Genomic DNA, 22781 nt, shown 5'->3' with positions numbered 1-22781 from the left:
GCAGTTCATGCTTTGCATGCAGGTGCCTGGTCATGCAGGTTGTGCTAAGGTTCAGAACGTTAATGCCTCGCTTCAGGCTCTGATGGCACAGCGTGCAAACCACTCGGGTCTTGTCGTCAGCACATTGTTTGAAGAAGTGCCATGCCAGGGAACTCCTTGAAGCTGCCTTTGGGGTGCTCGGTCCCAGATGGCGGCGGTCAGTAGCAGGCGGAGTCTCTTGGCGGCGGGTGTTCTGCTTTTGCCCACTGCTCCCTCTTTGTCTTTTGCTACGCTGTTGGCTCGGTCTCACCACTGCCTCTTCCTCCGAACTGTGAAAGTCAGTGGCACGACCTTCATTCCATGTGGGGTCTAGGACCTCATCGTCCCCTGCATCGTCTTCCACCCAGTCTTGATCCCTGACCTCCTGTTCAGTCTGCACACTGCAGAAAGACGCAGCAGTTGGCACCTGTGTTTCGTCATCATCAGAGACGTGCTGAGGTGGTATTTCCATGTCCTCATCATCAGGAAACATAAGTGGTTGTGCGTTAGTGCATTCTATCTCTTCCACCCCTGGGGAAGGGCTAGGTGGATGCCCTTGGGAAACCCTGCCAGCAGAGTCTTCAAACAGCATAAGAGACTGCTGCATAACTTGAGGCTCAGACAGTTTCCCTCTAATGCATGGGGGTGATGTGACAGACTGATGGGCTTGGTTTTCATGCGCCATCTGTGCGCTTTCTGCAGCAGACTGGGTGGGAGATAATGTAAACGTGCTGGATGCACTGTCGGCCACCCAATTGACTAATGCCTGTACCTGCTCAGACCTTACCATCCTGCTCAGGCCTTACCAACGGCATTGGGCCCCACCAAATATGGCTGTAAATTCTGGCGGCTACTGGGACCTGAGGTAGTTGGTACACTAGGATGTGTGGCTGTGGCAGAACGGCCACATCCTCTCCCAGCACCAGAGGGTCCAGTAACACCACCACGACCATGTCCGCGTCCCTTACTAGATGTTTTCCTCATTGTTACCGTTCACCACAATAAGAAAAATATTATTCGGGCCAATGTATTGAATTCAAATTCAGGCCTTTTTTTTTACAGACACCTAACACTATCTGGCTATCTATTTAGGTACCGTATTACACTAATACAGGCACACCAGTAATGACAGATTTAGCTGAATATAAATTTGAGGCCTATTATTTAGGCGCTGGGTGACAGGTATACGTTTACGGACAAAATTAGACTTGGATCTGCACAGCAGCGTGTGTGTGAAGTTATTGAGAATTACCCTATCAGCACCTTGAATCTAATATACCCTTTTAGGGATAGATTTAAAGTAGGCCTGATACAGCAGAAACCACTAATTTAGAGAATTGCAAAATTGGGAATTGTATTTCAACCCAGAACAAAAACTGTGCTTTGACGGACACTAAATAACTTGACCAGCTAAAGCAGTAATGACAGATTTAGATGAATATAAATGTGAGGCCTATTTTTTAGGCGCTGGGTGACAGGTATACGTTTAATCACAGAATTAGACTTGAATCTACACTGTAGCGTGTGTGTGAAGTTATTGAGAATAACTTGGTGACAGGCTCAGCTTGACCCTGATGTAGGATATAGCCAAAAAATAACCACACTATTGATGGTTAAATGCACTTGGGTGACAGGCTCAGCTTGCCCCTGATGTAGTATATGGCCAAAAAATAACCACACTATTGATGGTTAAATGCACTTGATGACAGCTTGACCCTGATGTAGGATATAGCAAAAAATAACCACACTATTGATGGTTAAATGTACTTGGTGGCAGCTTGTGCTGGCGCACCACAAGCCACAAAATGGCCGCCGATCACCCCAGAAAAAAGTGACTGAAAAACGCTCTGGGCAGCCTAAAAACAGTGAGCAATTGAATAGCAGCAGTTCAATGATCCACAGCTGTAGATCGATCACTGAATGAAGTCTTTTGGAGGAGTTAATCACTGCCTAATCTCGCCCTAACGTCGCAGCTGCAACCTCTCCCTACACTTGTATCAGCAGAGTGACGTGTAGCGCTACGTGACCCAAGCTTATATAGAGGCTGGGTCACATGCTGCACTGGCCAATCACAGCCATGCCAATAGTAGGCATGGCTGTGATGGCCTCTTGGGGCAAGTAGTATGACGCTTGTTGATTGGCTGCTTTGCAGCCTTTCAAAAAATGCCAAGAAAGCGCCGAACACCGAACCCGAACTTTTACTATACAGTTCGGGTTCGCTCATCCCTAGTGGAGAGTTCTTAAAAATTATTTTAGGGATTTAGGTCAAAGGCTTAGGGCAAGGACCTCAACGGTAGTATTTTCCAAAATACTACCTGTACCTCGAGCCACGCAAGAAAGACTGCGGGAGATTAGGGAGGTTAAAAAGAGGCTCAAGAACTGGTGTAGGAAGGAAGGGTTTGGGTTCCTGGAGAACTGGGCCAACTTCACTGTTGGCTACAGGCTCTTTCATAGGGATGGGCTTCACCTCAATCGGTAAGGGGCAGCTGTGTTGGGGGAGAAGATGGCTAGAACGTTGGAGGAGTGTTTAAACTAGAGACTGGGGGAGGGTAATTAGGTTATAGGATGGGAACATAGTGCAGATAGAGACCAGGGGCAAGGTAGTGGGACTGGGGAAGTTATGGAAGGAGGGACTAGAACAGCTCAGAAGGAAAAGTGTAGGGTAAAAAATATACATAAACATTTTAAATGTATGTATACTAATGCCAAAAGCCTGACTAATAAAACTGGTGAACTGGAATTAGTGATGTGTGAGGAGGACTATGACATAGTGTACAGGATTACAGTCTGTTTAGAAAGGATCGCCAAAACTGGAGATGGGGAGGGGTCTGCCTTTATGTAAAGTCCTATCTAAAGCCCACAGTCCGAGAAGATATAAGTGAAGGACATGAACATGTGGAGTCACTATTAGTAGAAATACATGGAGGCAAAAACAATATTAAATTACTGATAGAAGTTTATTATAAACCACCTAGTATACCAGAGTCCATAGAAAATCTACTACTAAACGAGATAGATGAGGTGGCAGATCATAATGAGGTCGTCATTATGGGGGACTTCAACTACCCAGATATAGACTTGGAAACTGAAACTTGTATATCTCATAAAGGAAACAGGTTCTTGGCAATAGTCAAAGACAATTTCCTTTCCCAACTGGTTCAGGACCCGACTAGAGAGACAGCCATACTGGACTTAGTATTAACTAATAGACCTGACAGAACAACAGATGTGCAGGTTGGGAGACACCTGGGAAATAGTGACCATAAAGTAATAACATTCCAATTATCATTCAAAAGAGTGTTTCTTCAGGGAGCAACAAAAATACCAAAACTTCAAAAAAGCTAAATTTAGCCAACTAAGATATAGTTATAAAATAAGATATATAACCAACATAGGCCTAACTAACTGGGACAAAGTCCTCAAAAATAAATATACAGCCACAAAATGGGATATCTAATTTTGAGAGGTACATACCTTATGGGAATAAAAGTTTAAGGAACAAAAAAAAAAACTAGGTGGATAAATAGAACTGTAAAGAAAGCAATAAATGACAATAAAAAAGCACTAAAACAGGAGGGTAGCAAGGAAGCACTGTAAAACTATAAGGAAAGAAATAGAATATGTAAAAAACTAATAAAAGCAGCCAAACTAGAGACCGAGAGATCAATTGCCAAAGAGAGCAAAACTAACCCTAAAATGTTCTTCAATTATATAAATGGTAAACAGTATAAATCTGAAGGTGTCGGTCGTCTACAGAGTAATGAGGGGGGAGTTGCAGAGAGCGATAAGGAGAAAGCAAAGCTATTAAATATTTTTTCTCCACTTTATTCACTGAAGAAAATAAACTGTCAGATGAAATTAAGAATGTAAAAGTTAATTCCCCATTAAAAGTGCCCTGTCTGACCCAGGAAGAAGTACAGCAGCATCTTAAAAAGATTAAAATAAACAAATCGCCAGGACTGGATGGCATACACCCCCGTATCCTAAGAGAATTAAATAATGTCATAGCCAGACCCTTTATCACGACCGGCGTGCCGATCACATACGTGGCGCAAAGGGAGGGAAAAGGGAAGGCCCTGTCCAAGGGAGAGGGAAAGATGGTGACCCCTAACTCACCTTGAGGCTGGCACCTGACTGCCCTGACGTCCCTAGACAGGTTTTTCACCCGTACGCCGATCACGTGCCTAAACCCTGGCTTTCCTTAAGATGAGCCCTAAGTAGTGAATAGGGCAGTGGGAACACTAGCCCGCACCACTAACACTAAAGGGAAACACCAGGGAGAGGACAGACAATACTGACGAAACATATAATCCCCGGTAGGCGACAACAGCGGACAACAAAAGACAACCAGGAATAACAGCTACACAGCTCCAGTGGGTCAGTATAGAAGTCCAGGCAGGAAGCTCTATATCTGGCAACCAGAGAAGTGGGAGAGGGGAATATAAAGAGGTTGGGAGTGCCGGACAAGAAACAGCTGAGGAGAAGAAGCTACGGATCCCTCAGAGAGACAAAAAGGATTACAAGGCAAACACAGAAAGCTATCATTAAGTAACAGCGCGATCTTTAGAAATAGAGCGCGCAGCCACCCGCTGCCTCTTCCTGACCTCGGGTATAAAGGAGTCAGACGTGGCTCTTGACACCCTCATGACACTCTTATTTCTGATACTTAAGGACTCTATACTGATAGGGAGTGTTCCACAGGATTGGCGCATAGCAAATGTGGTGCCAATATTCAAAAAGGGTCCTGAAACAGAGTCCGGAAACTTTAGGCTGGTAAGTTTAACATCTGTCGTGGGTAAACTGTTTGAAGGTTTTCTAAGAGATGCTATCTTAAGAACCTCATTGAAAATAAGCAAAGAACACCATATCAGCATGACTTCATGAGAGATCGGTCATGTCAAACTAATTTAAAGCGAACCTTTCACCTGGATTTCACTTAATAAACTATCAAAAGTACCTTATAGATCATCCTTATTGTGTTAGCACACGGTCTTGTCCCGCTTTTCTGTCATGTATATGCATGGAAAAATCGCTTTATAAAGTACTCTTCTCCAGCTCCACAAGTCACGGTAGAAGTCAAGGGGGTAGCCCTTCCCTCACTCCAGGCTGTAACTCCCCTGCCCTAACCCCGCCTCTATGCAGTCTAATTGACACCCGGCTCAGTCGCCGGGACCGCGCTTGTACAGGTGGCGCATGCGCTGTCGGACTCGAGCGCGATCCTGTAACTGAATCGCGCGTGAGGAAGAGAAGACAGGCAGGCATCGGGGACGGCGCATGCGCGATTCAGTTACAGGATCGCGCTTGAGTCCGACGGCGCATGCGCCGCATGTACAAGCGCGGTCCCGGCGACTGAGCCGGGTGTCAATTAGACTGCATAGAGGCGGGGTTAGGGCAGGGGAGTTACAGCCTGGAGTGAGGGAAGGGCTACAGGTTAGGTGATCAATATTTGATCAGTGAAGGCCAAACAACCCTACTCATCTCAGTGGGAATTGAGCTGCAGTAGTCAGCAAGACCACTATACTTTAAACGGAGCTGTGGTTTTGGTTCAAGAGCTACTTTCAGCACTGGAAGTTGCAGGTAACAGCAGATTGGTGGGGGTGCGGGTTATCTGGCCCCCATTAATTGGAATAGTAATGCCCTATCTTAAGCATAAATCATCAATATCAGCAGCCTGGAAAACCCATTTAAACTTTCATTTCTGTTTTAAAAAAAAAATATATTGATCCAGTAAATCAAACATAATGAACAACCTTGGTTAAAAATATCTTACCTTTCTGAGTAGATAGCTGTTATGCAGATCTATGTGTCTCCATGGTTATAGACTATAAACAAATCCAGTGTAGTCTGATCTGCAGCTGTATGCCCTGCATCTGTTCCCTACTTTTTCCTAACGTACTAAATGTTTGTTACCAAAACATTTAAAATGTTTGCCCATATGCCATAAATCTAGAATTTACCATAATAATGAATTTGCAGCACAATAAAAACCATGTGGATCATACATTAACCCATTAAACAGGAAGCCACACCCTGAAGCGCGCATGCAGACAGATTTACAGATGCACACCCCATGACAGGCCAAGTATTCTTTAAAAATATTATGGTTACTGATATTCTGAATTGGTATAAATAGAATAGGCATTATCACGATCACAACTGATTTGTGAATGCAGACTATTGGAATGGGTTAACAGATGCAGAAATATATAGTTTATGTAGTGAGGAAAGGATGACCTGTACAGGTCTTTTTTATTTTTTTTCCATTGTGGTCAGTGAAATTGTTGCGATGTAATTTTTTTAGGAAATTGCTAAATTTGTATAACTGAATTATAACCATTCTTTATTGTATTAAGGGGAGATGTAAAATGACCCTTGCTTTACTGTTCCATTTTGAGCTATGGTATAATATTTTATTTTCTAAGAAACTACTAATTTGACAGTGAAACATTTCTTAGTGGGGCCCAGTGTATGTAGAAATACTGATTTCCTGTGTTTTCACAGAGTGAACTATAAAAATTTAGAAGGTGCCTCATCTCTCATATCTTCCCTGGCCCACAGCCCTAAACAACTTTTTAACACTTAACTCCCTTCTCCGTCCCCCAGCGCCCCCACCCTCTCCTCTCAGCTGACGACTTTGCCGCATACTTTAAACAAAAGATAGTCAACATCAGAGAAAGCTTCAATACACAGTTCCCACAAAACCTCTACACAACTGCTCAGTCCTCTTCTCCCAAAACCCACTTCTCCACCATTATAGAAGAAAAGCTCTCCACTCTACTCTCCAGATCACATCTCACAACCTGTGCACTTGACCCAATCCCATCCCACCTCATTACTAACTTCACCACAGTGTTTATCCCAGCCCTAACTCATCTCTTCAACCTATCACTAACCTCTGGTGTCTTCCTCTCTGCTTTTAAACATGCTACCATTACACCCATCCTTGAAAAGCCTTCACTTGACGCATCTTCTTTGTCCAGTTATAGCCCCATATCATTTCTTCCGTATGCCTCAAAGCTACTTGAACAACATGTCCATTCTGAACTGTCCTCTCACCTCTCCTCCTGCTCCCTCTTTGACCAGCTACAATATGGCTTCTGACCCCACCACTCGACTGAGACTGCTCTTACCAAAGTCACCAATGACCTACTAACAGCCAAAACCCAAAAAACATTACTCTGTCCTCCGTCTCCTTGACCTGTCCTCTGCCTTTGACACTGTTGACCACTCCCTTATGTTGCAAACTCTCTCATCTCTTGGCATCACTGACCTGGCCCTCTCCTGGATCACATCATACCTCACAGACCGGACGTTTAGCATCTCCCATTTTCACACCACCTCCTCGTCTCATTCTCTCTCTGTTGATGTCCCGCAAGGCTCTGTCCTGGGACCCCTGCTCTTCTCTATTTACACTTTTGGCCTGGGACATCTCATAGAGTCCCATGGCTTTCAGTATCATTCTAATGCTGACGACACACAAATCTACCTCTCTGGTCCAGACATCACCACCTTATTATCCAGAATCCCACAATGTCTATCTTCTATATCATCCTTATTCTCCTCTCGCTTTCTAAAACTTAACATGGATAAAACAGAATTCATCATCTCTTTCCCCCATCTTGCTCCCCCCTCCCCCCAATAGACCTATCTATCAATATCAATGGATTCACACCCTCCCCAGTCAATCAAGTCCGCTGTCTTGGAGTGACCTTAGATTCTGCCCTCTCCTTCCGACCGCACATAAAAGCCCTTTCCACCACCTTCCACCTCCAACTCAAAATCATCTCCCGCATCTGCGCTTTCCTCAACTTTGAATCTACGAAAATGCTTTTACATACACGCAACATCTCCCACCTACACTACTGCAACATTCTCCTCTGTAGCCTTCCATCTAGCACTCTCGCACCCCTCCAATCTATCCTCAACTCTGCCGTCCGACTAATCCACGACTCACCCTGTTAATCCTCTGCCAATCCCTTAACTGGCTCCTCATTGCCCAGCAAATTCAGGTCAAAATACCAAAAAATACATACAAGGCCATCCACAACCTGTCCACTCCCTACATCTCTGAGCTACTTTCCCGATACATCCCCACATGCAATCTCCAATCCTCACAAGACCTCCTTCTCGCCTCTCCTCTTATCACCTCTTCCCACAATCGCCTCCAAGATTTCTCCGTGCATCCCCCACACTCTGGAACTTGCTACCCCAACATATCAGACTCTCACCTACAGTGGAATTCTTCAAAAGAAACCTAAAAACCCACCTCTTCAGACAAGCCTACAACCAGTGACCCTGCTGCCTCTATACCGCCATGACCAGCTTCACCCTCACCTACTGTGTCCTTCTCCCATACCATGTAGATTGTAAGTCCTCACGGGCAGGGCCCCCTCTCCTTCTGTACCAGTTTGTAACTCGTCTTGTTTATGCTTAGTGCAATTGTCTGTATTATGCATGTATACCTCTTTTCATATGTACAGCGCCATTGAATGAATGGCGCTTTAATAAATAATAATAATAATAATACAATTCTGCCTGCTGCTGAGGTTTTTAGAATTAACTGTGTGTAGGAAGTCAGTTACATAAACTAATCATTTTTCATTATATGGCTTCATGATGTGTGTAGGAGGTTATATGAGTTGCAAGCCTGCCATGATATGGTTCTCTAGAAAGAACTGTATATAACAACACTTCCATGAGAGAACAAAGCTGTTATATGGTCCACAATGTTTCAGAAGAAGTCTCTGTTTGACTCCGTATGAAATTAGAGGCATATGGATTTACAGTGGAGTCCCATGGAAGTCTATGGGAAACCTATTGCAGCTCTGAACAGCATGTTAAATGAAGCTGTAATATTGCCATGTGCATGATGCATAAGGAGTAAGTGTACTGTAAGCTGCCACAGACTATGAAGTGCAACTGTTTGGGGAAGTAAGAATATTTTCTTCTCCCTCCTGAAGTGAATCACTACACTGGCAACTCAGCCATTGCTAGCTTGAAGATATTTCAATCTATTATGAATCTGGTAAAGGTATGGGGAATGCTAGGGTCACTTGGAGTCCTGAAAAACTAACTTTTATTACACATTCACCAAACACATAAGATTAATTCACAAAACTGACTACATAATGACTGATCTGATTTTTAGTAGACCTCCTGTTTAACCACTTACCGTCACACTAACGCCGAAAGGCGTCATCTCTGTGGCGCTCCCAGGTCACACTAACGCCGATTGGCGTCATCTCGCGTGAGCCGAGATTTCCTGTGAACGCGCGCACACAGGCGCGCGCGCTCACAGGAACGGAAGGTAAGAGAGTTGATCTCCAGCCTGCCAGCGGCGATCGTTCGCTGGCAGGCTGGAGATGTGATTTTTTTAACCCCTAACAGGTATATTAGACGCTGTTTTGATAACAGCGTCTAATATACCTGCTACCTGGTCCTCTGGTGGTCCCCTTTGTTTGGATCGACCACCAGAAGACACAGGTAGCTCAGTAAAGTAGCACCAAGCTCCACTACACTACACTACACCCCCCCCGTCACTTATTAACCCCTTATTAGCCCCTGATCACCCCATATAGACTCCCTGATCACCCCTCTGTCATTGATTACCCCCCTGTCATTGATCACACCCCTGTAAAGCTCCATTCAGACGTCCGCATGATTTTTACGGATCCACTGATAGATGGATCGGATCCGCAAAACGCATACGGACGTCTGAATGGAGCCTTACAGGGGCGTGATCAATGACTGTGGTGATCACCCCATATAGACTCCCTGATCACCCCCCTGTCATTGATTACCCCCCTGTCATTGATCACCCCCCTGTAAAGCTCCATTCAGACGTCCGCATGATTTTTACGGATCCACTGATAGATGGATGGGATCCGCAAAACACATACAGGCGTCTCCCTGGAGCCTTCCAGGGGGGGTGATCACCCCATATAGACTCATTGATCACCCCCCCTGTCATTGATCACCCCCCCTGTCATGCTGCATTCAGATGTCCGTATGATTTTTACGGATCCACGGATACATGGATCGGATCCGCAAAACACATACGGACATCTGAATGGAGCCTTATAGGGGGGTGATCAATGACAGGGGGGTGATCACCCCATATAGACTCCCTGATCACCCCCCTGTCATTGATCACCCCCCTGTCATTGATCACCCCCCTGTCATTGATCACCCCTCTGTAAGGCTCCATTCAGACATTTTTTTGGCCCAAGTTAGCGGAATTTTTTTTTTTTTTCTTACAAAGTCTCATATTCCACTAACTTGTGTCAAAAAATTAAATCTCACATGAACTCACCATACCCCTCACGGAATCCAAATGCGTAAATTTTTTTAGACATTTATATTCCAGACTTCTTCTCACGCTTTAGGGCCCCTAGAATGCCAGGGCAGTATAAATACCCCACATGTGACCCCATTTCGGAAAGAAGACACCCCCAGGTATTCCGTGAGGGGCATATTGAGTCCATGAAAGATTTTATTTTTTGACACAAGTTAGCGGAAAGGGAGACTTTGTGAGAAAAAAATAAAAAATATCAATTTCCGCTAACTTGTGCCAAAAAAAAACATTTCTATGAACTCGCCATGCCCCTCATTGAATACCTTGGGGTGTCTTCTTTCCAAAATGGGGTCACATATGGGGTATTTATACTGCCCTGGCATTCTAGGGGCCCCAAAGCGTGAGAAGAAGTCTGGTATCCAAAGGTCTAAAAATGCCCTCCTAAAAGGAATTTGGGCACCTTTGAGCATCTAGGCTGCAAAAAAAGTGTCACACATCTGGTATCGCCGTACTCAGGAGAAGTTGGGGAATGTGTTTTGGGGTGTCATTTTACATATACCCATGCTGGGTGAGAGAAATATCTTGGTCAAATGCCAACTTTGTATAAAAAAATGGGAAAAGTTGTCTTTTGCCAAGATATTTCTCTCACCCAGCATGGGTATATGTAAAATGACACCCCAAAACACATTCCCCAACTTCTCCTGAATACGGCGATACCACATGTGTGACACTTTTTTGCAGCCTAGGTGGGCAAAGGGGCCCATATTCCAAACAGCACCCATTAGGATTTCACAGGTCATTTACCTACTTACCACACATTAGGGCCCCTGGAAAATGCCAGGGCAGTATAACTACCCCATAAGTGACCCCATTTTGGAAAGAAGACACCCCAAGGTATTCCGTGAGGGGCATGGCGAGTTCCTAGAATTTTTTATTTTTTGTCACAAGTTAGTGGAAAATGATGATTTATTTTTTTTTTCTTACAAAGTCTCATATTCCACTAACTTGCGACAAAAAATAAAAACTTCCATGAACTCACTATGCCCATCAGCGAATACCTTGGGGTGTCTTCTTTCCAAAATGGGGTCACTTGTGGGGTAGTTATACTGCCCTGGCATTCTAGGGGCCCAAATGTGTGGTAACGAGTTTGAAATCAAATTCTGTAAAAAATGACCAGTGAAATCCGAAAGGTGCTCTTTGGAATATGGGCCCCTTTGCCCACCTAGGCTGCAAAAAAGTGTCACACATCTGGTATCTCCGTATTCAGGAGAAGTTGGGGAATGTGTTTTGGGGTGTCATTTTACATATACCCATGCTGGGTGAGAGAAATATCTTGGCAAAAGACAACTTTTACCATTTTTTTATACAAAGTTGTCTTTTGCCAAGATATTTCTCTCACCCAGCATGGGTATATGTAAAATGGCACCCCAAAACACATTCCCCAACTTCTCCTGAATACGGAGATACCACATGTGTGACACTTTTTTGCAGCCTAGGTGGGCAAAGGGGCCCATATTCCAAAGAGCACCTTTCGGATTTCACTGGCCATTTTTTACAGAATTTGATTTCAAACTCCTTACCACACATTTGGGCCCCTAGAATGCCAGGGCAGTATAACTACCCAACAAGTGACCCCATTTTGGAAAGAAGACATCCCAAGGTATTCGCTGATGGGCATAGTGAGTTCATGGAAGTTTTTATTTTTTGTCACAAGTTAGTGGAAAATGATGATTTTCTTTTTTTTTTTTCTTACAAAGTCTCATATTCCACTAACTTGTGACAAAAAATAAAAACTTCCATGAACTCACTATGCCCATCAGCGAATACCTTGGGGTGTCTTCTTTCCAAAATGGGGTCACTTGTGGGGTAGTTATACTGCCATGGCATTCTAGGGGCCCAAATGTGTGGTAAGTAGTTTGAAATCAAATTCTGTAAAAAATGACCAGTGAAATCCGAAAGGTGCTCTTTGGAATATGGGCCCCTTTGCCCACCTAGGCTGCAAAAAAGTGTCACACATGTGGTATCTCCGTATTCAGGAGAAGTTGGGGAATGTGTTTTGGGGTGTCATTTTACATATTCCCATGCTGGGTGAGAGAAATATCTTGGCAAACGACAACTTTTACCATTTTTTTATACAAAGTTGTCTTTTGCCAAGATATTTCTCACCCAGCATGGGTATATGTAAAATGACACCCCAAAACACATTCCCCAACTTCTCCTGAATACGGAGATACCACATGTGTGACACTTTTTTGCAGCCTAGGTGGGCAAAGGGGCCCACATTCCAAAGAGCACCTTTCGGATTTCACCAGCCATTTTTTACAGAATTTGATTTCAAACTCCTTACCACACATTTGGGCCCCTAGAATGCCAGGGCAGTATAACTACCCCACAAGTGACCCCATTTTGGAAAGAAGACATCCCAAGGTATTCGCTGATGGGCATAGTGAGTTCATGGAAGCTTTTATTTTTTGTCACAAGTTAGTGGAATATGAGACTTTGTAAGAAAAAAAAGAAAAAAATCATCATTTTCCGCTAACTTGTGACAAAAAATAAAAAGTTCTATGAACTCACTATGCCCATCAGCGAATACCTTAGGGTGTCTACTTTCCGAAATGGGGTCATTTGTGGGGTGTTCGTACTGTCTGGCCATTGTAGAACCTCAGGAAACATGACAGGTGCTCAGAAAGTCAGAGCTGCTTCAAAAAGCGGAAATTCACATTTTTGTACCATAGTTTGTAAACGCTATAACTTTTACCCAAACCATTTTTTTTTTATCAAAGACATGTAGAACAATAAATTTAGAGCAAAATTTATATATGGATCTCGTTTTTTTTTGCAAAATTTTACAACTGAAAGTGAAAAATGTCATTTTTTTTGCCAAAAAATCGTTAAATTTCGATTAATAACAAAAAAAAGTTAAAATGTCAGCAGCAATGAAATACCACCAAATGAAAGCTCTATTAGTGAGAAGAAAAGGAGGTAAAATTCATTTGGGTGGTAAGTTGCATGACCGAGCAATAAACCGCTAAAGTTGTGGAGTGCCGATTTGTAAAAAAGGGCCTGGTCTTTAGGGGGGTATAAACCTGTGGTCCTTAAGTGGTTAAACCTAATATGATATGAAATAATTGCTCAAAGCTATCATAACTTTGTATTTGTACCCATATATTGACTGTATATTGTTAGATTAAGTATTTATTGGTTTAAATTTGTTCAGAATGGTGTAAATACATAAAAATAAAAAAAAGGTATATTCATTTTACTAATCCCCCACCACTCCTTTTCTAAGGCTCTACAGGCACCCACTATTCTTCAATTCCTGATGTAGCAATTATTGTCCCAACACAGGGACATGTCACTGGTTTTAGCAAGTCAGCACTGTGGCCAGTAATTGTCTGCAGTGGTCACTTGTCTCTGTATCCTGAAGCAGGTAGTACAGAACAGGGGGGAGAGGCTGGCCTTGGAACAGAAGTGGGATGACATCCTCACCGGCGCCACACGCAAGACGCCGGTGAGGATATCCGCATCACCTCTGTATACCATGACCATCCAAGGTGGAACAGATAAGTTTAAACTATTGGTGACTCAGTGCTTCTGACTTAACGCTGCCAAGCGCTTGGGGAACACCTCCTTGAACAGTAGGACTTATTTATTGGCATTAACTGACCATAATATCTGTTTCAATGTTGGAGAGTATGCCCAATGATTTTCTGTGCATTGAATTAAGATGCTTCCGGGCACAGTAGACAGTACCGGCTCGGATTATAATAGCAATGTGCTTTCTTGACATATCATATTTGGAATCGGATATCTTGTGGTCATAAGGAAAGTGGTTATGGGTTGGGTTCATTTCATCACTTCACCCTGGACGGCAATATGTGTGTGTCGATTGGTGACACCAGATTTTTTGACCGGCTATCTTGAGGTCATATATGTTTCACATAATTTAGTCCCCTGAGGAATTGGTAATAACCAAGGAAACGCGTCGGGACATCTCTGAATACCATCAGAAGGGACATAACCAGGTCCCCAGTGTATTGGGCGACACCAGTGCTGCATCATCATATCTTGATTTTTCAGGCAAAAGCACTGTGTAGCCAAATTTCATACACTTTCGCTAGCTGTGTTTGGACTTCCAGTAATATCAGGAGTGATTGGACCTGTTCACACCTGCCAGACGAAGCTGGGCAGTCTAAAAATAGGAAGGGAGACTCTAGGGCTTGTAGGCTAGAGTGGGTACAGAGACAGACCTAGGGACACCTAGGGCTTGAGACCCAGCATTGTGTCCTTCCGTCTGTTTTTCCTCTCACTCTTTCTATATTGCTGTCCCTTTATTGGGTCCCTTCCTCACCTTTAGATATACTGCTATTCAACATACTTATGCAGTTTCTAGTTGTAATCAATGCAACAATTTTTGTAAAAAAAATTTGGGCCTATTATTTTATATATAAACATTAAATGTTAAGTTTTATTACAAGCTACCCACTATATGTGAATTAATTATTGGCATATAAGTCTCCTTACGCAAATTAAGGCGCTCTCTCCACAAGGAGAGATAGTATCCCCCAAATCCTTACCTAGGCCTCTCACCCAGTTAAGCCAGCACACTCTGTTCTGCACTTATGAGGGGTAATCACCCCGAAACAGCTGTCTGCAGATGAGGTGCTGGCTTATTTAAAGAGGACCTTTCACTAGAATAAAAAAATCGAAACTAACTATACAGACATGTAGAGCGGCGCCCAGGGATCCCCCTGCACTTACTGTTATACCTGGGCGCCGCTCCGTTCTCCCGTTATAGCCTCCGGTATCTTCATAGTTAGGCTCCACCCAGTTGAGCCTGCCGGCGTCTCCTTCTCCCAGGCTGTAGCGCTGGCCAATCGCAGCGCTCAGCTCATAGCCTGAGAGAAAAAAAAGCCTCTCAGGCTATGAGCTGAGCCAGCGCTACAGCATGGGAGAATGAGACGCCGGCAGGCTCAACTGGGTGGAGCCTCACTATGAACATACCGGAGGCTATACCGGGCGAACGGAGCGGCGCCCAGGTATAACAGTAAGTGCAGGGGGATCCCATGTCTGTAAAGTTAGTTTAGATTTTTTATTCTAGTGAAAGGTCCTCTTTAATATACAAGTCATGTCTCTAGGCCTATTTCAACAACTTATAGGATAGCTGCCTTACATCTGTTGGCATTATCAGTAGAGCTTGTTAAGAGCTCATTTGTATCCCTTTCTTCAAAGGAATCAGAAGAACTTCTACTTCCTGTTGCATCCACTTTTGACTGTAGCTGAAAAACCTGCAGGAAAATCTGCCTTAAAACCTGCTCCAAAAACTCTGTGAGAACCTATCCTTATTGCTACTGAATACCCAGCTTTTCTGACTGGCTGACAAGTAACTACAAGGCCACCTTTACACGTTAAAGTCCTGGGGATGTGGCACAAGCTCCTGATGTGGCTCATAGTGCCAATTAGAGTTTGCAAGAGCACCCTTTGTCTTGTTTATTTTAGATGTCCTACAATAAAAAAGTTTGTGATAGAATCTTTCATGGTTAAAGATATAACATTTTAGATTACCATAACACTTTATGCATCCACTTTTTAATATCTTGAATAAAGTCAGATTGTTCACTATTAAGTTTTTTGATTAAGTTTATTTAACACAAAATTTAGTGCAAAATGGGTGTGGTCAATTTCTGCCTTACAATACAGAACTATCAGAGAACCAACTTATCGTACAAGTCTTACCTGCTCCAATAAAGGGGCATTGAAATTAGCCCATTTAGTAAGATGCCACTGTATTTTTGTCCACTTTTTCATTGTGTTCCTCATCTACATTGATGTTTTGGTGTTGGCGCCTACCACTGTGTGCATCGTTGTATTATTACAATGATATATTCCCATTTTGAGCTGTGTTCTGCTGTTTTTTGTTTGTGGTTTATTTGAAAAGTTAACAGGCTTTGAATAGGTTTTTCTCTACTCTAATTATTGCTGCAGTGTTTACTTAATAGCTGAATGAAAAAAGTAGTGGTTTGATACAACACTAAGGTATTATGAGACTAAATTATAGATTATGGCCTGTCTTGGCATGTGCATAGGACAAGCACAGGACTCTGCAGCACTCACACTGTAATATTTTGGGACTGACCCACCTATCGGACAGATCTAGTGACTGCCGGCTCTCCAGAGAATGCTGCCGACTGGTGAGGCGGCTTGAACCAGAGACAGACTCCACATCACTGCGCCCATTTGTGGCATCGTAATGCCTGCCATCCAGGGAGAGAGAAGACAGGTCAGAGGGGGCACACATACCCCTCCATTCTGCCATCCATCAGTTATTATTGTATAATGATGTTAATAGGGAATTTAGAGCACCATTATGTTATTGCCAGCAACTGGTTGTCATCCGTACCTGATTAGACGATGGTCAGAGAAATCCATGTCATAACTGTGTACTGAGTCTGTATATGATCCATGAGAACTATACTGATGCCGCACTGGATACTGATGTACAGAGGCGTTTGGCTGGCATGTGGAGTAGTATGCTGGAGGGATACTATTACTAGTCTCACTTCGATAATCACTGTCACGATCATCCACAGCACTATCAGGATCCTCATTGTCTGTAAACAATTAAAAAGTAGTATTGTTACAAAAATTTTAATAAGCATGTTTCATGATAAAACACAGAACAGTAAATTATGGTACATCAGCTATCAACCATCATTTCTGATCGACATCAATGTCACAGTGCTCAAGATGCTATTGTAGGAGCCAAATTGTTTATGAAGAGTGATTATGTTGGTTAGGTTGGACTTTATTGATAATGTATTAGATATGATGGTTAGTAAATTCAGTTTTATATGGCAAGAGTCTTTCAAATGTGTATATATGCAAAGTGTGAGTGACCTCTTGATTGTAGAATTTTATATGTGATTTAAAGCAACCTTCCAAGCTCCAATTACTAATGATCATTTTACATAGGCAGATAAATTGAAGGTAACACGCACCAATGGTATACATAGCAAGTCGATTGTTAAACTGAATTTATGTTTTAATTATTGGTCCTTTTAAAAAAATGCTAATCATTCTTTGTCAGCAGCTCATACCCTGATATAAATGAGATGTGCTACCAGTGACAACAAACAATGTTTTTTATGTCATCACAAAATATGTAATCAACTGCAGCATTTGATCAATGGACAAGTTTACATTGAGCAATGATTTTGGAGATTACTAACTGCACCATGTAAGGCCGTTAAAGGTCTGTCACTTGCAAATTTACCGATAAACCAGGCACAATGCCTTAACAGCTCCCCTGAATGTATTTTACTCAGCGATCCATTGCTCTATTTTGGAAAAAAGTACTTTTAATCCAAATGTAAATAAACAGTTAAGTGCACTCCAGCCACAATGCGCACCCTTGCTTTCTCTGCCAGCCTCTCCCACTCCTTGATTGACAGGGCCTAGTTACTTTATCCGAGCCATCTTGCCTGGCCCTGACAATCAAGAAGGAGAGAGGAGCTAGCAGAGAAAGCAGAAGGAGCAAGTATGCACAGAATGGCTTGGACCCAACCTCAGTGCAATTAACTGCTCTTTTGCATATTGCTTAAAAGTACTTATTCTGCAGAATGAAGCAGTAGATCACTAAGTGAATTCAGTACTAACGTACCATAACATTCAGCCGAGCTGGCCCGACAAGACATTGTGCAGGATATAACAGATAATTCCCTGGTGACAGATTAATCATTTTGCTTAGTAACTATGTGGCAATTACCAGATAATATTTTTTTCTCACTGCTAGCATGGCCGGTCTTAGCTATGTGCGACCCATGTGGTGGCACAGTGCACATTCTTCTTGCCTACTCAAGAAGGCGTGTGAGCGGGTCACCATCTGGGGCCCCCAAGATGAGACATATGATACCCCATTTGAATACATCTGTGACTACATTGAATAAGCTATGTGTGAGATGACATGTAGTTTGTGTGACTGGCCACTAGAGTCCCTTAGTCGGGCAGCCCCCTTAGAACTAATAGAGCGAGACGTTGACAATTAATATAAAAAGAAAATCTTATACCGTAGCTGCACATGATTTGCTTTTTTATTGAAATGGACTGTTAAAAGTAGCTTCTTATTTATTTTGTGCATTTTGTTTGCTATGTCCTGACTTCCTGGGAAAAGCTAGAGGGGCTGGTGGGAAGAAGTGGCAGGAAGGCAGAAAGTCGGTAGTTAGAGAGCAAGGGATTCAGACGTGTCTGCCAAGTTGTCTACCTGAGGTGTGCTGTTATCAGCCAGAGATCCAAGGCTTCATCGACAGTGAGCAAAGGAGGATTGTTGAAAATCTTCTGCCGCCTGCTAAAGAGGATCTGTAACCTTCATTTATAATTAGGAGCTCAGGAGACCAGAGGCTTGTCTGCCCTGAGGCCAGCGTTGGATTATTCATCAAGAAAACCAAGCTGCCATTCAGGCCTGCACCAGAGATCTCAGCCTGAAGCATTTTCCGCTCGGTTAGTACGCACTTTGAATGGGACTTAAATCCTGAGCTCAGGTCCCTCCCTGTAATCAGGGTTTTGGCGCTCCTGCAGCAGTTAATGCCTTATTGCAACAGCAAGAGGATCCACATCCCGGCTCTGGAGTTACAAGTAGCCAGGTGGAAGTTTAGGGGAGTCTAGTTGAGGTGGGGTGGTGGGCATTACCGGCATCTGGGATTGATAGTGTGTGATTTTTTTCTGTGTTTGGTATCTGTGAGCCACAGTGCCCCTTAGCCAGGATCCCAGGTACACAGACCGCAAATTTGGTGTGGATTTCTAGTGGTTCCGGTTCTCTGTGTTTGGTAAGAAGATCCTGTTGCATTTAGTGGCATTTAGGCAAAATATAAATCCTTAAAGGTACAGTACCTAAATTAGGGAATTCCCAGCTGGGGTCCCAATGTGGACAATTTTGGGTTTCTAGCAACCCAGAGAGATTGTACCACCATTTCAGTACACCGGAATGCACCCCACTCTTTGTGGTCTGTCTGAATCACATTGTGCATTATTTTGTATATAGTTTACTCTTCTAGAGTCAGTAAAGTTATTTAGGTTTACACAGCTCACTATCCGTGCGTTCATTCTTGTATGGTTCACTGTATCTCAGTGGACTCCCTCGGGTCCCCCTCTTACAGGCGCCAGAGCCCCTGCAGCTCTGCACAGAGATTCCTTTTTATGGCTTTTTGATGGTCTGGCCCCTGCTCTGTTGGACGCCTTCTCTACATGATCAAGAAGTCTGTTAGAGTAGTGGAGAAAACTATGGAGAAATGCACCCATACATTGTCTTGAGACGATGATTTTCTCATCTAGCAGTTGTGGGGTTCCGCTATGGTAGACAGGATTAGCGGACGCAGTATAGGGGCAACAACAAGTTCTTTGGATCAAAAAGGTTCAATGTTTTATTCACACTTTAGGCAAGTGACAAACCAAACAGTCATAATAAAACAAAAAGTCACCTTGAGGTGTCGGTGTTAATTCACACCATGCGTCAATTCTGCCTCAAAGAGGCCTTGCTGACAGCAGCACCAACCTGTTTTCACATCAAATAGGTAGCAAGCCTTCATCCATACACCAGGCTCCCAGATCCCAATACAGAGACCTGACTTCTGAGCCCAGCTGCCTATTTAACCCCTTAAGGACCGGGCTCATTTTCACCTTCAGGACCAGGCCATTTTTTGCAAATCTGACCAGTGTCACTTTATGTGGTGATAACTTTAAAACGCTTTGACTTATCCAGGCCATTCTGAGACAGTTTTTTCGTCACATATTGTACTTCATGACACTGGTAAAATGGAGTTAAAAAAAAAAAATCATTTTTATTTTTTAAAAAAATACCAAATTTGCCAAAAATTTCAAGTTTCAATTTCTCTACTTCTATAATACATATTAATACCTACAAAAATAGTTATAACTTTACATTTCCCATATGTCTTCTTCCTGTTAGGATCATTTTGGGAATGACATTTTATTTTTGGGGGACGTTACAAGGCTTAGAAGTTTAGAAGTAAATCTTTAAATTTCTCAGAAATTTTCAAAAACCAACTTTTTAAGGACCAGTTCAGGTCTGAAGTCACTTTGTGAAGCTTACATGATAGAAATCACCCAAAAATGACCCCATTCTAGACACTACACCCCTCAAGGTATTCAAAACTGATTTTACAAACGTTGTTAACACTTTAGGTGTTCCACAAGAATTAATGGAAAATAGAGATACAATTTCAAAATTTCTCTTTTTTTGGCAGATTTTACATTTTAATATTTTTTTCTAGTTACAAAGCAAGGGTTAACAGCCAAAAAAACCTCATTATTTATGGCCCTGATTCTGTAGTTTACAGAAACACCCCATATGTGGTTGTAAACTACTGTACGTGCACACAGTAGGGCGTAGAGAGAAAGGTGCGCCATATGGTTTCTGGAAGGCAGATTTTGCTGGATTGGTTTTTAGACACCATGTCCCATTTGAAGCCCCCTGATGCACCCCTAGAGTAAAAACTCCAAAAAAGTGGCCCCATTTTGGAAACTACGGATAAGGTGGCAGTTTTGTTGGTACTATTTTAGGGCACATATGATTTTTGGTTGCTCTATATTACACTTTTTGTGAGGCAAAGTAACAAAAAATAGAAATTCTGAAATTTCATCTCCATTTGCCATTAACTCTTGTGGAACACAAAGTTAGAAAAATCAGTTTTGAATACCTTGAGGGGTGTAGTTTCCAAAATGGGGTCACTTTTTGGAGTTTCTACTCTAGGGGTGCATCAGGGGGGGCTTCAAATGGGACATGGTGTCAAAAAACCAGTCCAGCAAAAACTGCCTTCCAAAAACCATATGGCGCTCCTTTCCTTCTGCGCCCTGCCATGTGGCCATACAGCAGTTTACGACCACATATTGGGCATTTCTATAAACTACAGAATCAGGGCAATAAATATAGAGTTTTGTTTGGCTGTTAACCCTTGCTTTGTTACGGGAAAAAATTTATTAAAATGGAAAATTTGCCAAAAAATAGCTGTTTTGGCACTGTTTTTAGTTTTTATTATTTACACCATTCATCTGACAGGTTAGAACATGTGTTATTTTTATAGAGCAGGTTCTTACGGACCCGGCGATACCTAATATGTATACGTTTTTTATTTATTTAGGTTTTACACAATAATATCATTTTTTAAACAAAAAAAAAATCATATTTTAGTGGCTGCATAGTCTGAGAGCCATCGTTTTTTTTTGTTTTTAGGTGATTGTCTCAGGTTGAGTATCATTTTTGCGGGATGAGATCACGGTTAGATTGGTACTATTTTGGGGTGCATATGACTTTTTGATCGCTTGCTATTACACTTTTTGTGATGTAAGGTAACAAAAAATTGCTTTTTTGACACCGTTATTTTTTTTTCTTTTTTACAGTATTCACCTTAGGGGTTAGGTCATGTGGTATTTTTATAGAGCAGGTTCTTACTGACGTGGCAATACCTAATATGTCTACCTTTTTTTAATTTATCTAGGTTTTACACAATAATATCATTTTTTAAACAAAAAAAATCATGTTATAGTGTTTCCATAGTCTGAGAGCCATAATTATTTTATTTTTTGGGCGATTGTCTTATGTAGGGGCTCATTTTTTGTGGGATGAGGTGACGGTTTGATTGGTACTATTTTGGCGTACATGCAAATTTTTTGATCACTTTTATTACCTTTTTGGGAGTTTAGGTGGGCAAAATTTCAATTTCCTTATAGTTTTATTTTTTTATTTTTATGGCGTTCACTGTGCGGGGAAAGTAACATGACTGTTTTATAGATCAGGTCGTTACGGACGTGGCGATACCTAATATGTGTAGTGAATTTTATTTTTTTATTCAGTGATAAATGTGTTTTTTTTATCTTTACTTTTTTTAACTTTTTTTTTTACTTTTTTTGACCCAGACCCATTTGGTTCTTGAAGATCCAGTGGGTCTGATGTCTGTATAATACAGCACAGTGCACTATATAGTGTATTGCACTGTATTTTACTTACACTTTGTCTGAACAGATCTCTGCCTTTAGCACAGATCTGTTCAGCACCATGGACAGCAGGATGCCTGACAAGGTGTCCTGTTGCCATGGGAACCTTCCCCGTCTGCCACAACTGAGCAGACAGGGAAGGGGAAGGAGGGGGGCTCCCTCCCTCTATGACACCATCCTGTCTGGGGGCTGCAAAGGCACAGCAGCCCCCCGATGGGAGAGGAAAAGAGCTCCCTGACTGTTAACCTTTTCCATACAGCGGTCCGTACGGACCGCGGTATGGAAAGGGTTAAACGGCTGACATCACAGCACAGATGTCAGCCGTTTATACCAGAGTGTTAGCAATGTGCTGACACTCTGGTATACCCACTGGACGCCAATGAATATTCAAGAGGAGGCGGGCGGGGATCGCGATCCCGCCTGCCGCACCGCCCTCCTCCCGCACCGCCTGCAACCCCGCCCT

The 22781-nt window shown here is 42.7% G+C and overlaps 1 protein-coding gene across 1 annotated transcript in view; it reads right to left on the bottom strand.

Annotated features, from left to right (window-relative positions):
- Nucleotides 1-22781, bottom strand: part of LOC120990939 (protein unc-13 homolog A-like) — a 2175961-nt gene that overhangs the window by 1600582 nt on the left and 552598 nt on the right. Inside the window, exons 8-9 of the mRNA XM_040419831.1 lie at nucleotides 16713-16923; nucleotides 16453-16566 (exon numbers count right to left, since the gene is read on the bottom strand). Coding sequence (XP_040275765.1) covers nucleotides 16453-16566; nucleotides 16713-16923 — 325 coding nt within the window. The remainder of the gene's footprint in view (nucleotides 1-16452; nucleotides 16567-16712; nucleotides 16924-22781) is intronic.

Source organism: Bufo bufo, chromosome 2 (genome assembly GCF_905171765.1).
Source record: "Bufo bufo chromosome 2, aBufBuf1.1, whole genome shotgun sequence".
Taxonomy (NCBI): Eukaryota; Metazoa; Chordata; class Amphibia; order Anura; family Bufonidae; genus Bufo; species Bufo bufo.
The sequence above is the reverse complement of the archived record's forward strand: the minus strand, read 5'-3'. Positions and strand labels throughout refer to the sequence as shown.